Source organism: Hibiscus syriacus, unplaced genomic scaffold (assembly GCF_006381635.1).
Source record: "Hibiscus syriacus cultivar Baekdansim isolate YM2019G1 unplaced genomic scaffold, ASM638163v2 tig00110556_pilon, whole genome shotgun sequence".
Lineage (NCBI taxonomy): Eukaryota > Viridiplantae > Streptophyta > Magnoliopsida > Malvales > Malvaceae > Hibiscus > Hibiscus syriacus.
In genome coordinates, this window is record NW_024062779.1 from 2,534,049 (window position 1) to 2,552,046 (window position 17,998).

Consider the following 17,998-nt stretch of genomic DNA (forward strand, 5'->3'; position numbering starts at 1 on the left):
ACTGAAACTGAATTAACTTATGAATCAAACGGAAAAACAATTCATTTCATTTCCACCAACACTGCAATATCGGAATAGCTTTAAAAAGAAACAATTACAGCCAACTAAAACTAAACATTCATTTCATCATCATGCAACAACATACCATATCTTTGTTTCAGGGAAATTCTAAAACCATAATAATGATCATCACATCAAATTTACTACTATATATCTTCCTACATTTTGACTTACAACCCAAAAAAGAAAATCCACGGAACTTTTGCTTCAATGCACCATTCAAAAGCATAACAAAAAGCATCTTCGCAGTTTTCAGTTAAACAAAGGTTAAACGAAGTAAGAAACTGCAACCTTAATTATTTAACGTAGTGCCCTTGCCTAGCTTCAAGTCCAATTCCAAGTTCCAACCTTCCCTTTCCCCTCATTTCCACCAAGCCGACTATCACAACTGAACAGCTGGTCCACGGAGGTGACCACCGCGCATTTCCTCTGGGTTTTAGCTTTGCCTTTGGTCTTCTTTGCCTCCGAGGATGACGAGGAGGAAGTGGGTGATGATAGAGCAGGCAAAGCCGAAGCAATTTCAAAGTTGGTCTTGGCTTTCGACCCTCTCAGCCTCCTCGCCGCTGAATCATATGCACGAGCTGCCTCCTCCGCCGTGTCGAACGTGCCCAGCCAGTGCCTACACCGCCCAACACGGTCGCGTATCTCCGCTGACCACCTCCCCCACGGCCTCTTTCTCACACCTCTGTAGCTTTTCTGCACCGGGACACTACGACTTGGGTCTATCTTGTTAGCCCCGAAACGTTGCGACACAGAAACGAGGCCTGACCCATCGCCACTGTTGCTATGGTTGTTCGCAGCGGAGTTGGTCCTGTCACCAAATAGAACGTACTGGCCAACCGCGGCGGCTATCCCATCGAGAATTGGAGGCACTTCGGGATAGGCTTCGATTTTAGTTTCAGGTTCATTATCACTATTCTTTTCCAAGACATTAGATGAGAAAACACCGGCGAATTCAGTGCAAAAGGGTTGACATTTTCGCTTGTGAAAATAAGTCGGGGATATCATTGAGGAACAGGAAGGGACTTGAGACGAGCCCTCGGGACGATTGTAAGGCCAAGGCGCTTCAGAAGTCTGAAGCGTATTGAAGAACATAACGGTTTGGAGAGAACGGTAGTGTACCATGGCAGGGCTTTGCATTTTAGGCGGTAGAGACGATGAGGAAGACGGATAGAGTTCTATAAATGACCGCAACTTCAACTACATATATAGAGAGAGGAGAGGAAAACCCAAATATTATTATATAATTAAAAAGAAGGTAAATATATATTTTAATACTTGAATAAAGGATCGGACAAAGCTTATACAAATTATGCAAATTCGAGATTTTGACACATGTCGATTGAGATCATTATTATTTATTAACTCCCAAGTACTTATATATATGGTATCATCATTACTGATAACATGTGAATATGCCCAGAGATTAAAAAGTTAAAATCTTCTATAAAAAAGTTATTGACGAATGATAAAGACATGGAATTTATTTAAGTGGTTTAATAAAATAAAAGTTATTATCTAAATGAAATTAAAAATATACATTAAAAATATACATTAATTAATGGATAATAAGATCTTATTTTGTATTTGAAGATGTTCCTGTCATTGTCGATGAGACCGTAATCCGTAATATTTACGTTCCGGATCTCTCGCTCGATTACCGCTTCATTCTTTAACTTCGATGTAATTTGCAACCAGATGTTTACTTTAACAACTCTTTCAAGTTTCAAGACGAGGGCGGCGAGGACAAAAACGTGAAACTACAATCTTGAAAATTAAAGGAAGCTCATTTAAAGGATAAAGAATATCCTAATGAAACTAGAAGTGTGCTAAAGGTGATTTGATAGGATAAATTAAGTACTCGAAATGTCTAAAATAACCCTAAACCCCTTTCGAGTATCTAGATTCCACGCATAAGCAAGGGGAAGAGGGTCATGATTGTGGATGGAGTAGAAGAGGATTGGAAAATCCCGGGAATAGAATTATAGACGGTAATAGGTATTAATAGTGCGTAATAGGGGTACTCCATAGGTTAATAGCCGTTGGATTACATGACGTCAACTTAGCATGAAAAGATTAGATTGTTTGACTGGATAGATGTTCGATGATGATTTCATCATGCTGCCTGTAAAAGTAATTTTAGGATAAAGTATAGTAATGGTCACTGAATTTTTTTAAAGATTTTATTTAGGTCCTCTAATTTTTAAAACTTGTAATACAGCCCTCTAACATTTAGTCCATTTGTAATATGATCCCCCGACCGTTTCACTGCCGTTAGTACGTTTGTAATATGGTAACTGAACTTTTCAGGTGCTTGCATTTAGGTCCCCCAACTTTTAAAACTTACAACACAATCATTAATTTCATTCTAAACCCTAAATTTCAAAATAATTCAATTATATTTTAAACCCTAAATTTTAAAATATTTTAATTTAGGGTTTAGAATGTAATTAAAGTATTTTAGAATTTAGGGTTTAGAATGTAATTGAAGTGTTTTGGAATTTTGAACATGAATTTGATATTTGACAGTGCTTACTTTAATATAAATTTGAGGTTTGTTGCATGCACATCCAACGGCTGCCGCACTTTGAACATGAAAAGTGCATCTATCACGTTTATTGCATAAACCGTTGAGGTAAAAGTAACAAGGCCAAATTGTCTTGTTCGTAGCTGTCGCACTTTGGTATGACAATCCAATAGGTTTGGATGGAACTTGAGCATACACATCCAACTACTGCAAAAATAGTAAAGAGTTTTAGTTCATAGGACTACAACATACAACCAAGCAATAACTAAAATAAACCAAAAATATCAATTAATAACTTATTCAAAAGGATGACTTAATAAATAAAGGGAAAGAGATTCGGTCATAGTCACTCCGAAAGCTAAGGCGTCAAATGGGTTGTTTAAGATAGACATTAGATGCCAAATACAACATTACCAGTTGCAAATGTATTAATGGCCTACCCTTTTAACATATAATTACTTCTAATGCCCTATGCCTAATGTTCCTCCATAGCCAAACATGATGAGAATCTAAAGCAGATAGCAGAACTAAAATCAGAGGACCTCATAATTCTTGCAAATTCATGGCATGTCAACAATAAAAGACATTATAAAACATAGAGGAAACTGCAACAAACATATATATGCCAGAAATGAAGGTGAAAAAGTGCAATGACCGGGCAACATATCAAGTAGCTGCTATAAATATAGTATCATGTCATGATGTCTTTCGAGTTGCGTGCATACAAAATTGTCTTCTAAAGCTATAATTCAATACATATTCAATTGTAAAATTTCAAAAAACATGTAAAAAAAATCTAATTCGTTCACGATATATCAGTCCCATAATCAACATGAACTTATTAAAAAGAATACGAGCTCACAGGACGCCAAAAACTACAGGTCAAATCAATACAATTCCCAGTAAACTAGTACCAGTACTCTCTCGGATTAAGCCTAGCAATTTCACTATGTCGATACTCACAACCAATTCCCTGATTTAAAGAAAAACAAAACAAGAAGATAAAAAAAATTTAGCATATGACCCTCTTTCACTTCTATTCTGATACACTAAATATCTTTCATAATGAGTACTAAAAGTTTTGATTAAGAAGAATAAAAGAAAATTAGATGGTTTGGTTCAAAACTAACATTGAATATCCATATTCTTGACGTGCAGTTCCAGAAACATAAAAATTTCAACCAAAAGCACACCATGTGAGCTGAAAATTGGAAAGAGCAAAAGAGGAAAAACTTACTTCTGGATAGCCCAAAAGAGAAAATAAATACCTTCTTGCAAGTAAGGGGAGAGGCTAAAAAATAAACGCAATCAATGTTGCGTTCCAACAATTCTTCCTCCATTTTTTCTTTGTAAATAAAAAGCTGAAAGACAGAGCACTGTTTGAGTTTACAATTTTACATGGCGAAAAATTGAAGAACAAAAACCAAACGAGAGTACATGTGAGCGAAAGAGACTGAGAGGTGAATGCGTTGTTTGGGATTTCATTATATTCGATCATCTGTTGGAAAATCTTTAACCACAAGGATTAAACGAAGAAATTATTATATGTCATTTATACAAAATAATTCCAGCTTTATGGGTGACTTTCAACAATGATACTTAGTTCATCTTAGTAGTATTTGTCAACTTTGCATTTCTAACCCCATTTTTTCTCACAAGCATTTCATTGAATATCTATGATTCACTTGAGATAACTTGTATCTAACATTACACCTATAATCATTGATGGTCCGGATAGTCCTTTAGTCGGGTTTTCTCTCAATTGACCCTTATTCAAGTCAACACCTCTACATAATTCAAAGTTAGATTATAATTTCCCATGCATCCCCGGCTGAAAAGTTACGTTGAAAATGAGAAGAGATAAGCAAAAAAGAAAATTTGAGATCGAAAAGGGATTTGAGGTTTAAAATAAAATTATGGATTGTCTTGTAAGTTTTAAAAGTCGGGGGACCTAAATGTAAGCTCTTGAAAAGTTTAGTGACCATATTGCAAACGTACTAATGGCAGTGTAACGGTCAGGGACCATATTGTAAACAGACTAAATGTTGGAGGACTGTATTGTAAGTTTTAAAAGTTAGGGGACCTAAATGAAAGCTTTAGAAAAGTTCAATGACCATTATTATACTTTACCCTTATTTTTATTTATTTTGACACGACAGATAAACGTGCAACATTATGGTTTTCTTCTGGAAAATTAGTTTAACATCCCTTGATGGTGCAGTAAAAAACGTGGAACCAATAAGCTCCTCTCTCACCATAGCTGCCAACTTATCCGCGAGATAGGTCCGCTCGCGGCTAATACGCTGCACTTGAACAACCCAGGTCATTGTACGAAGCCTCTAGAAGCAGAAGTCAAGGCGTAACCCACCAAAGCATCAGAGCTATTATAAAAAATCCGAGCGACCTCGCAATTATCAATTTCAAGTATCACCTGCCGGTAGCCTAATCTCCAAGCGTGCAATAAAATATCATGAGCAGCCCAAAGTTTGGCTAACCAAACTGAGCATCGTCCTAACTGTCGCGAGAAACCAACAATCTATCCTCCCTCATGGTTCCGAATAACATTACCTGCGGTAGCTCTCTTATTGTTAGGGTTAACAACTCCGTCCGTATTGGTCTTGACACATCCGATATGAGGACAAATCCACCCCACAGTCTCCTGCCCAAGTTACGACCGCTACGTAGTATGCTCAACACTCGCGCGAATAACCTCCTCAGCAAACCTATGACCACGAATTAAGAGACTTTCCCTCTTAAAATAATATGGGTCGAAAACCATACCACATCTATGCTTCCATAGAAACCAACAAAAAACAGCAAAGTGGATCGGCCAATTTACCTCAGTAATACCAAACAGACTTGTTGGTTGAATATTCTCTTTGAGTCACTCAGCAAAGGCAATGACAATAAGCTCCCAAGCTTGTTAGCACTCACCACCATCGGCCAAAGGCTAGCCGCAGCATTGCATAGACGAAGAATATGGTCTATACTCTCCGTTTCTCTGGCACAAATCCCACACGAGTCATCCAATGAGATATGTCGTCTCACCCGTTCAACATTAGTAAAAAATATATTATGGAAAATAACCCTAATAAATACTTTAATTCATTGTGGAACCCTAAGCTTCCATAAATGCTCCCAACGGATCTATTTTATCTCATCAACTCTATTATAACAAGCGTTAAAAGTGGACGCCATCGAAAACCGCTAATCCCCTTCCCATCACCAACCAGGGATATCCATTTCAAAGTGATCTCGAGGCGGAGGGGTGCAAGTGATATTCTCCACTACTTACTCCGTAAGAACGGGAGAAATCCTATACCAATCCCACTCTCTGGAATCCGTCACAATAACACTCACTGGGGTGGGTAGGGATGGAAAACGGGTACAATTTCGTGGATTTCGCACCATACCCGCTCCAATTGGGTCGGGGATGGGTATAAATTTAATAGGTAGTGGGCGGGTGTGGATTTAGAAAGTGGTACATGATAACTTCGTAAAAACACTACTTTTAAGGCCTTTTTGACTTAAGTTATTGTTTGTTTAAGGGTACATATAGGTCATTTTAGATGTATATAGCTGCATATAATTGTATTTTTTATGGTTGTGTTATTTTATTTTATTAAGGTGCTATATGAGGAGAAAGGTGTGGTTTTTAGTGATGTGTAGGAAATAACAAGCAAAATAGGAGAGCTGGGAAGTAATGCCGTAGCATCACACGTTGCTGAAGCAGACTGAAATGCCTTGGTATTTCTGGCACAGAAAACGACAAAAAGATACAGCTGTACGAGGACAGCTGGCTCTCCACGTGAAATGATGGCTGTAACAACCTGCTATGGGACCACTACCACCTGGAGGATAAGGTTCACACACAAGGTGTGACTCTAGGGGTATGAGGGGTATTTTGCACCCAACAATATCCCAACCACCTCATCATTACCCCTAGATATTTTTATTATAGATTACACCTCACAAGAGAGAGTGTGTGTGGAAGAAATGAGACGCATAGAGTAAAGCAAAAAAATCTCATTTTTATTTTCCCTTTTCCTTTCGTGTTCCTTGGGTTTTCCTCCATTGATAAAGCTTCAAGGAGTGGCTAGCTAGGTGCTGAAAGAGCTAGCGAGCTAAGGTGGTTCGTGGTGGCCAAGGAGACCTCCGGTGGCACGCGTCGAAGGTTATTTCTCACTTCCCTTTTTTGCTACTATTTTTCTATTTATTTGTGGGTTGTTGGAACGAATATTTTCATGATTTATTTTATGGATATTTTGAACCCCACCATGAACTAACTTATTTGGTGGTGGTTGGTTTTATTGTTGTTTAAACTTTATTTTAATGGTATATTTAAGTTTATTTTGGCTCTTTATTTGCTTTGCTTATGAACGCTTCACCATATAGGCTTGTAAGAGGCATGAGAGTGTTCATTTCTTAGATGAAGGTTAGGTGTTCGAGAGAAACCTAAACTAAAATACTTGTAGTATTCGACAAAAACACAAGACAAGATCCTCGTAAGCAATGGGTTATAATATTTTTGAGGGCCTTTGAACTGGCCTAGGAATATTATAACCTAATCCCTTAGATCTCGGGAGAGACTAGGATAGGATTTCAACGACTAAAAAGGGTGTATTTATCAATATGGTAGGCTGGCCAACATCGTTGCGTGAGAGCAATGCCTTGGCTATTAGGTTCATTTGAGAACACTTTAGGAAAGCCCTGTCGAGTAAGTAAAGCCCAGAAAACTTAAATATGCCTGATAAATAAGTTTAGCATCATCAAATCAATCACTACCATTCATTCCATTGGAAGCTTGTCACATGAGGATTATATTCTTGTCATTTTATTTGCTGTTTATTTACCATTTTTCATTGCCATGACATTACACTATTTTCAAAACTAAACAACTGTTCTTGCCATTGCATTTCCACCCGCTACACCATCATACCATCACTCCACATCCACCAGCATATACATATCCATTGCCGTGACATTTGTATATATCAAGACTAACTATACTTAGATAGAATAGTGCATAAACTTCACTTAATATCCTTCCAATCCCTGTGGAGACAATACTCACTCATCACTTTATTACTTTTGCGATTGTGTATACTTGCACATTATTTGTGTATAATTTTATAGTATACACAATACGCGAACAAGTTTTTGGTGCCGTTACCGGGGATTGGAAATTGGCGATGTTGAGTTTAGTTGTTGCACTATTTTATTTCTTTTCTTTGTACATAGTTATTTGTTTTTGTGTTTACCTTTTTCAGGTGTTACGTTGTCGCATGACACGTAAAAGACCCAAAGAACCATTATTTCATATTGAACCTGAGGCTCATGTTGTTTAAAATCAAGTGAAGGATCCTGCTGTTCTAAATGCCACGACAATTTCAAATGCTAGGAATGCTGCTCGACCACAAACTATTAGAGATTACTTAGCTCCCACCTTGGATGACCTAAAACCTACTATTATAGCTCCCAAGATTCAAGCAACCCAATTCGAGCTCAAATCGGTTATGTTCAACATGTTGGACTTGATTGGAAAGTTTGGTGGTGCTCCACATGAGAATGCAAGGCAACATGTTCGAGAATTTTGGAGGTTTGTGACTCCTTTGACAACAAAGTGTGCATGAAGATGTGCTGAAATTGAAGTTATTTCCATATTCTTTGAAAGATCATGCCAGAGCATGACTCAATGGATTACCTTCGGATCGATAAGGTCTTGGACTGAATTGTGCAGAATTTTTTTGCTACGGCATAATCCACCCTATATGAACAACCATATTAGGAATGCCATAGCATATTTTCATCAAGCTGATGACGAGTCAATGTATGAGTGTTGAGACCGCTACAAAGAATTGTTTCGCAAATGTACCAACCATGGATTCCACGACTGGACTCAAGTCGTGATGTTCTACAATGGAGCCAATGCACCTACGAGGATGATCCTAGATGCCTGGACAAATGACACTTTGCTTGACAAATCACCTGAAGAGGCATTTGGCGTTCTTGATCGAATTGCTAACCATGATTACCAATTTTCCTCTTTAAGGTTTAAAACTAGAATGAAGGCATCTGAGACATTCAAGTTAGAAGTTGAAGATACCTTGGCAAAACCGATTGGCGTTAGCTACTGCAGGGATCCTATTGGTCCAGATAACAGGATATGTCTCGGCAATACCTTTTTGCGGCAGCATTAACATCTAACCTATCGCTCATGCACAACTCCTTTTAGTCGAATGAAATCCTAGCCTTATCTCTAAGGTGGATTAGGCCTAATTACTATCTAGAACCCCTTGCTTATGTGGTTTCTCCCTAGTTTCTCTCGAATACTAAGGATATGCTACTTAGGCATTCTCTCGAACACTAAGTAATCACCTAAGGAATGGCTACTCTCATAGCTCCTACAACCTTAAGGCATTAAAATTCATAAGGAAAATAGATTATAACATTGAAAAACAATCATTCATTAAAGCAAATCTTAAATATCCAAAATAAACTCCCACCAAATAGGATTAGTTCATGGTGGGGTTTGAAATAAGCAAGCACAAATCAAGTTAATCTATTTCTTACAACCCAAATAATAAATAACGAAAGCAAAGAGCAAAGGGAAGGAGGAAAAGCCTTCGACGTACACTGTCGGAGCTTCCCTCGGCCACCACAAACAGTCCCAGTGATCTAGCTCCTCTCGGGTGCCTAGTTCGCCACTCCCAATAGTCTGTCAACGGAGGAATGCCACGGCAAAAACGATTGATGGGAAAAAGAGAGAACTTTTTCTCCGAATTTTTAGGCTCTTGGCGGCTGTCTAAAAATCTCCAAATCTCCTCAAAAATTCAGGCTTCTTCTTCTATTTATAGGGGAGAATGAACCTACGGTTTTGTGTTAAAATTACCCTTGCACCCTAAAGTTCATTCCTTTTGTGCGAGAGTTGGTGCAAAGATGGTAACTGGCCCCTCCTTTAATATTGATTACAGAAAGTACTTTTTATGCCATGACATAGGGCTCTTACTAAAAATATATTCTTTGACTTTTTCTGCCTAGAAATGCCAACCGAGATGTCGCGGCAATCACATTTTGCTCAGTAGTCTCCTTATGTCATGGCATTTCCCTTTTGCTTTTCCTTGCTCCTAAATCATTCACATCATTAAACAAAACACCTTCCCCATAATGCAACACTGATTACAAAATAAAATGCCGCGACAAACAAAATTTCACCACATGCAACTATATGCTCCTAAATGCATCTATATGATCCTAAATGGTCTTTTAGACAATCAATAACTTAAGTGAAAAGGTCCAAAATATGACCTTTTTACGGAGTTATCACACCCCCAAACTTAAGCTATTGTTTGTCCTCAAGCAACGGATAGTATTAAGTAAAATAAAAATATCATGGCAAGTTCAGAAGCAGAATAGTTATATGGTATAGAATTTCAGCCCTCAGAACATTTGGCTTCAACATGTTAGACTAGTTTGAGAAATCAAGTATTGTCCCCTAGGGCAAGATTCTTTGTGTGGGTGTGTGCGTGTTTGTATCCAGTCCATGCTTAACAAACCTAAAAATTTTCTACGCAAGTTTTCTTGTTTTGCCACGACATTTACAAGTTTACTCCCACATTGATTTTTTTTTCTTTTTTATTTATGGTACGAAGGGAGTCAGCCCATCACACCTACCATCCCACACTCTAGGTGAAAGGGAGCATACCTTCCACCCCCAAGTTAGTCAGATAGAGTCATCCCGTGACTACTTTCATTCACTCATATACCACAGCTGCCTTTTATTTATTTGTAGTTTCCAGGCAATGTCATGGCATAGCCGAGTGTCCTTCTACAGATATGCGAAGCATTTTTCACAACTTCATTCTTTTTTTTAATAACAAAGTGGGGTTTTTATCGTTTATGCCAAGACATGCAAGAATTCTCTTATAAAAAATTTCTAAGTTCCTTAAGCATGAAAAACATACAATCGTGTATTCAAGGGTTTCAAAGAAACAAGTCCTAGAGTTGGTTCTATCATCCTCAACAGTCATGTACATTCAATCCTAGCCATAAAAAAATCACCATCATCGGGCATCCTTAATTTATTCCAGAAAACTAATTCTACCACTTACTAATGTCATGGCATATTCATTCTACTAATACTATCATGCAATGATTTAAGAACCCTACCTCCCCCAAACTTGAGAGAAGCATTGTCCTCAATGCTTAAAAAAACTATTGAAAATTAAACTACATGTTATGACATGCAATGCAATGCAAGGTACCTTGACTTTACGCTTGTGGTGGTGCGGTGGTCGTACGACGTGTGCGCTTTTAAAATTATGTGGAGCTGGACTGTTCATGATTTGATGTTGGTATGGTTGAAATTTAGATGGACCCTAACCTTACAAAGAAAAATAAAATAGTAAATTAAAAGGAAACTGAATAAAAACAGTAACAAAATAACCATTTATTTATGCACAGGAGTAAAACTAAAATGTCATGGCATCCTTAAGATGTTGGGCCAGTATCAACTTCATGCAAGAGAAGTGCAGTCTTGTCACGCAATGGTGGGACTCCTTGGTAAGCCTTCAGGCGCTGTCCATTGACTTTAAAGATAGACCCATCGTCCATGTTCTTGATATCAACAGCGCTGTACGGGTAAACATGGTGGACTTTGAATGGTCCCGACCAACGTGACTTTAATTTGCCCGGGAAGAGTTTGAGCCTAGAGTTAAACAACAGCACTTTCTGGCCCACATGAAAATGTCGAGGCAAAAGCATTTTGTCATGCTACTTTTTGGTTTTTTCCTTGTAGAGCTTGGCATTTTCATATGCTTGTGCTCGAAACTCCTCCATTTCATTCAGATCGAGCAATCGTTTTTCCCCAGCAAGTTGCGCGTCGAAGTTTAGCTTCTTGATTGCCCAGTAGGCCTTGTGTTCTAGCTCAACTGGCAGGTGACAGGCTTTTCCATATACCATCTTGAAGGGTGACATTCCCAAAGGTGTTTTAAATGTCGTCCGGTATGCCCAGAGTGCTTCATCGAGTTTTGGGGACCAGTTTTTCCTTCGAGGGTTCACCACCTTCTCGAGAATCTGCTTGACTTCACGGTTGGACACTTCAGCTTTCCCATTTGTTTGTGGGTGATATGTCGTGGCAATTTTATGTCGTGGCAATTTTATGTCGCACTCCGTATTTCTGTAATGCCTTGGCAATTAGCTTGTTATCAAAGTGGGTGCCCTCATCACTGATGATGGCTCTCGGTACTCCAAATCGAGTAAAGATGTTCTTGTGAAGGAACTTGAGCACCGTCTTAGAGTCATTCCTCGGTGTGGCAATCGCTTCAACCCACTTTGAGATGTAATCCACAATAAGAAAAATGTATAAGTCTCCAAAAGAAAATGGGAACGGTCCCATGAAATCAATGCCCCAAACATCAAAGAGTTCTATCTCTAAAATATTTTTGCAGCGGCATTTCGTTTCGTCTGGAAATGTTTCCAGTGCGCTGGCATCTGTCACACGCTTTACAAAATGTGTGGGCATCCTTAAATAGTGATGGCCAATAGAAGCCTGATTGGAGGACCTTTGCAGCAGTCCTTGCACCTCCAAAATGCCCTCCACAGGTTACGGTGTGGCAATGATATAAGATATCGCGTTGCTCCTCTTCGGAGACACACCGTCGAATCATTTGATCGGTACATTACTTGAACAAGTACGACTCGTCCCAAAAATAGAACTTGGCATCATGCAGAAACTTCTTCTTGCCCTGACTGTTTATTTCATAAGGAAAAACACCACTAACAAGAAAATTGACAAGGTCAGCGTACCACGGAATTGCTGTGGCATATAAAATTTTCTCATCAGAGAATTCTTCTTTAATATTGAAAATGTCATGGCATTCTGAAATATTCTCTAGCCTAGATAAATTATATGCAACCTGGTTCTCAGTACATTTTCTATCTATTACCTCTAAGTCAAATTCCTGCAATAGTAATATACACCTAATAAGTCTAGGCTTGGCATCTTTCTTGTTCACTAAATATTTTATAGCTGAGTGATCAGTGTGAACAATGACTTTGGTGCCTATCAAGTATGGCCTAAACTTGTCAAATGCAAATACCACTGCAAGTAATTCTTTCTCAGTGGTAGTATAGTTCAATTGTGCATCATTCAAGGTACGACTAGCATAATATATAACATGAAAAATTTTACCTATACGTTGCCCAAGTACAGCTCCCACAGCAAAATCACTTGCATCACACATCAATTCGAACGGTACCATCCAATCTGGGGGAACCACGATCGATGCAGAGGTAAGTCTTTACTTCATCTCTTTGAATACGCCATGGAATTTCTAATCGAACACGAACAGCTGGTTCTGTTGCAGCAGGGTGCACAAGGGCTTGGATATTGTGGAGAAGTCCTTGATGAATCTTCGATAAAATCCAGCATGTCCAAGAAAATTCCGAATGCCCTTGACAGAATTTGGTGGGGGTAACTTCTCGATCACCTCGATCTTCGCTTTTTCCACCTCAATAGCCTTTGCAGAAATTTTATGGCTAAGAACAATGCCCTCGGTCACCATGAAGTGGCATTTTTCCCAGTTCAGCACGAGATCGACCTCCTCGCATCGCTTCAATACCTTCGTCAAATTGCCAAGGCATTTTTGAAAATCATCTCCAGAAACTGAAAAATCATCCATAAAAATTTCCATAAAGTCCTCGACCATGTCTGAAAATATGGCTTGCATACAGCGCTGAAAAGTTGTCGGGGCATTACAGAGTCCAAAAGACATTCTTCTAAAAGCATACGTGCCATAAGAACACGTGAATGTTGTCTTCTCTTGGTACTCCGGTACGATGTCAATCTGATTATACCCCGAGTATCCGTCCAAGAAACAATAAAATGCCTTGCCAGCAAGTCGATCCAGCATTTGATCGATGAACGGAAAAGGAAAGTGATCCTTCTTGGTGGCCTTGTTGAGATTACGATAGTCCATGCAAATCTGCCACCCGGTGACCATGCGAGTAGGTATCAACTTGTTGTCTTCACTCATCACCACGGTCAAGCCTTTCTTCTTTGGCACACATTGAACGGGACTCACCCAAGAACTATAAGAAATAGGGTATATTACGCCAACGTCAAGCCATTTGAGAATCTCCTTCATCACAACTTGCTTCATGATTGGATTTAGTCTGTGCTGTGGCTCTATGGATTTGCCGTGACATTCTTCCAGCAGGATTTTGTGCATGCAGATTGTTGGACTTATTCCCTTCAGATCTGTCATCGTCCATCCTAACGCTCGCTTATGTTGTGACAAAACACTTAGCAAACTAGATTCTTGGTTAGGAGTAAGGGCAGAGGAAATAATCACAGGTAAAGTTTCATTACTACCCAGATAAACATATTTAAGATGTTGTGGAAAATTCTTAAGTTATAGGGTAGGAGCATGCTGTAATGAGGGCTTGGGAGGAACAAACTCTTCAAAACTAAGAGGTTCAAAGCGTATACCTGGATTAGCTTTGAGGAAGCTAGCCTTATGTTCCTCGGATAAAAAATCATTAGGTTCTCCAACCTTTAAGTCTTCGATTAGCCCCTCATCAGGTTCCAACTGAATGAAATTGTCCTGGCAAAATTGATCTGTTTCTTTTCTGATTACTATATCCACTTCTAAAATGCTCTGGCATTCTTCAGAATCATCCATGTACTTGAGAGATCGTAAGACATTCACAGTGACATGTTGATCGACCACTAGCATTGTCAGCTCGCCCCTCTCACAGTCGATGAAAATACGATCGGTAGCTAGGAAGGGTCTCCCCAAGATGATGGGTGTTGTGGCGTCAACCTCACAGTCCAGAATTAGAAAATCGACAGGAAAAACGAATTTGTCAACCCGCACGATGACATCTTCAATTCGCCCTTCAGGACGCACATGTGAACGATCGGCTAATTACAAAATGACAGATGTGGGTCTCGCATTTCCTATCCCAAGCTTTACGAAAATTGATTTAGGCATCAAGTTTACACTCGAGCTAAGGTCACATAGTGCCTTCCCAATAAATTTGTCTCCTATCGAATATGGGATGATAAAACTGCCTGGATCATGTCTCTTCGGTGGCAGCTTGCTTAAGGAAGAGCAAAATTCTTTTGCCATGGCAATTGTCTTGTACTGCTCATCATTTCTTTTCTTAGTAACAATCTCCTTAAGAAATTTAGCATAAGTGGGCATTTGTTCCAAGGCTTCCAAAAAAGGAACATTGATTTGAAGTTGACTCATAATGTCAACGAACTTCTTAAACTGGATATCTTCGTTATGCTTCTTCAGTCTTTGCAGAAAAGGAGGTGGGGGTCGGGCTTCCTGTACTGACGGGGTGCGAACAGAAGTTACCTTGGCATTTTTATTTGCCCCTCAGTTTCTTTACTTGACAAATCCTCAGCCTTGTCCTCTTCCTCTAGTGTTTCTTCCAGCACTTATTGCTCAACTTGCACGATTACAGGGGGTGACTCATCCTTCAGTCTTCCCCCAAACTTATCTTCGACATTAATTTGTGTACCACTTCGGAGAGTTAGCACACTGCACTGTTCTTTGCCATGAGGTTTTGTGACTTCAATGTCACTCGGTAGATGTCCTGGTCTGCGTTCTTGTAATGCCGCGACAATTTGACCAACCTGACTCTCCAGCGCCCTTAATGACAAACTATGGCTCTGAAGCAGGGCTCCTTGATTTTTGATGGAGGTCATATGATCTTGCAGCATTGTCTTCGTTGTTGTAATAAACTCTTGCATTGTGGCCTCCAAAGAACTGGTGTTTGATGAAGATAGCCCTCATTTATGAGAATTATGCCATGGCATATTCGATTGAAATCTCTGGGAGTCATTGAAATTCTGCTGCCGAGCTGGTTGATGAGCAGTACTGGTTCATTGATTTCCCTACGAAATGTTGACGCCATCTAGGATTATATGTATTGAATAGGGGTTATTGTTGCCTCGGTTGAAGTTGCCTACAAAGTTGATGGATTCTTGATTGGTCGGGCAGTCACTCTCATTGTGATTGTCGTGGCATAATAAACATGCTGAATGGATTGCCTTCACTTCTCTCACCTCACTAAGCCTTTGCAAATTCTTCAACATATTCGTGATAGCAGCAAGTTGGGCGGACACTGTATCTTTGGTATCTAGCTCGAAAGCTCCATGTGTTTTTCGCCCAAGTTCAAGCCTTGTGGATGGAAATTGATAATCGTTGGTGGCAATCCGATCCAGAATGTCAAATGCCTCTGCTGGTGATTTGTCAAGTAACGTCCCATTTACCGAGGCATCTAGCATTATCCTCGTAGGTGCATTAACTCCATTGTAGAATATCACCACTTGCGTCCAATCTTGAAAACCATGATTCGAACACTTACAAAGCAAGCTTTTATATCGGTCCCAACACTCATACATTGATTCGTCATCAACCTGACGAAAAAAAGCAATGTCGTTCCTCAATTGGGTGTTCATGTTCGGAGGATTATACCGCAGCAAAAAAAATTTTCACAGATCAGTCCAAGACTCCATTGAACCCGCTAGAACACCACTCAACCAAGACATTGTTCGGTCACATAGAGAATATAGAAATAGCTTTAATTTCAAGACATCTTCGTGCACTCCTTGTTGGCGAAAGGAATCACAAACCTCCAAGAAGTTACGAATGTGATGCTTGGCATCTTCATTTGGCATGCCCCCAAATTTCCCTATGGAGTTCAGCATATTGAACATGACAGGTTTAAGCTCGAAGTGGGCTGCCTGAATTTTTGGTGCCACAATTCCAGGATTTAAATCATCTAAGATCGGGTTTAAGTGATCACGAATGGCACGAGGTCTGGCTGAATTCCCAGCATTTGGAATTGCCCCGACATTCTGATCATCCTCATGACCAATGCCTTGATTTTCGATTTGATACATATTTGCACGTTGATCACGTCTTCTTCTCCTAAAGAGCCTCTCGATCTCAGGTTCAATGGCTCTAATGGCTCGTTCGAATGTCTTCTGGTCATACACCGCAAAAAAACATAAAAAAGATAAGGAAAATAAAAAGTAAAACTATTTAAAAAAATAAATAAATAAATAAACAAGTAAAATAATAATGCTATGACAAAATAATTTAACTTCCAGTTGTCAATCCCCGGCAACGGCGCAAAAAACTTGTCCGCTGTTTGTGAGTACTATAAATGGTGCGGATATGTGTGCAAGTATACACAATCGAACAAGTAATAAAGTGATGAGTGAGTATCGTTCTCCACAGGGATTGGGGGAAATCAAATAAGTTTGTCACGGCACTTTACTCTGTCACCTAAGTAAAGTTAGAGATGGTATATATACAAATGATGATGTTGTGGCAAAATAAATGGATGATATGGAAATGGAACGATGGCAATGTGGTAGCAGATGAATATGTTGTGGCAAAATGGATTGTGTGTAGTGCGATCAAATAAAAATGTAAAGGCAAAATAAATTGTAAATACTGGATTTGCTTATAAGAACTTTAGACTCCTCACACGACAAACTACTATGGGAATGAGTGATGGGAGTTACCTAGGAAAATCTAAGTCCACTTCTCATAATGGTTTTACTTCTATGCCTTAACTTCCCGACAGAGTTTACTAAGGGTGCCCTATGCTATCTCTAGTTAAGGGACTCGACAGATTAAAGATGTCTTGGCAAAACCGATTGGCGTTAGCTACTGCAGGGATCCTATTGGTCCAGATAACAGGATATGTCTCGGTAATACCTTTTTGCGGTAGCATTAACATCTAACCTATCTCTCATGCACAACTCCTTTTAGTCGAATGAAATCATAGCATTATCTTTAAAGTGGATTAGGCCTAGTTACTATCTAGAACCCCTTGCTTATGTGGTTCCTCCCTAGTTTCTCTCGAATACTAAGGATATGCTACTTAGGCATTCTCTCGAACACTAAGTAATCACCTAAGGAATGACTACTCTCATAGCTCCTGCAACCTTAAGGCATTAAAATTCATAAGAAAAATAGATTATAACATAGAAAAACAATCATTCATTAAAGCAAATCTTAAATATCCAAAATAAACTCCCACCAAATAGGATTAGTTCATGGTGGGGTTCGAAATAAGGAAGCACAAAGCAAGTTAATTCGTTCCTTACAACCCAAATAATAAATAACGAAAGCAAAGAGCAAATAGAATGAGGAAAAGCCTTCGACGTGCACTGTCGGAGCTTCCCTCAGCCACCACGAACAGTCCCAGCGATCTAGCTCCTCTCGGACGCATAGTTCGCCACTCCCTATAGCCTGTCAACGGAGGAATGCCACGGCAAAAACGATTGATGGGAAAAAGAGAGAACTTTTTCTCTGAATTTTTAGGCTCTTGGCGGCTGTCTAAAAATCTCTAAATCTCCTCAAAAAGTCAGGCTTCTTC

At 39.3% G+C, this 17,998-nt stretch overlaps 1 protein-coding gene across 1 annotated transcript; it reads right to left on the minus strand.

The window, feature by feature from the left end:
• Nucleotides 1-384: 384 nt before the first annotated feature.
• On the minus strand, nt 385-1,200 carry LOC120131838 (ethylene-responsive transcription factor ERF084-like). Its single transcript, XM_039148728.1, has one exon. The coding sequence runs from the start codon at nt 1,198-1,200 to the stop codon at nt 385-387; it is 816 nt and encodes a 271-aa protein (XP_039004659.1).
• Nucleotides 1,201-17,998: the final 16,798 nt, after the last annotated feature.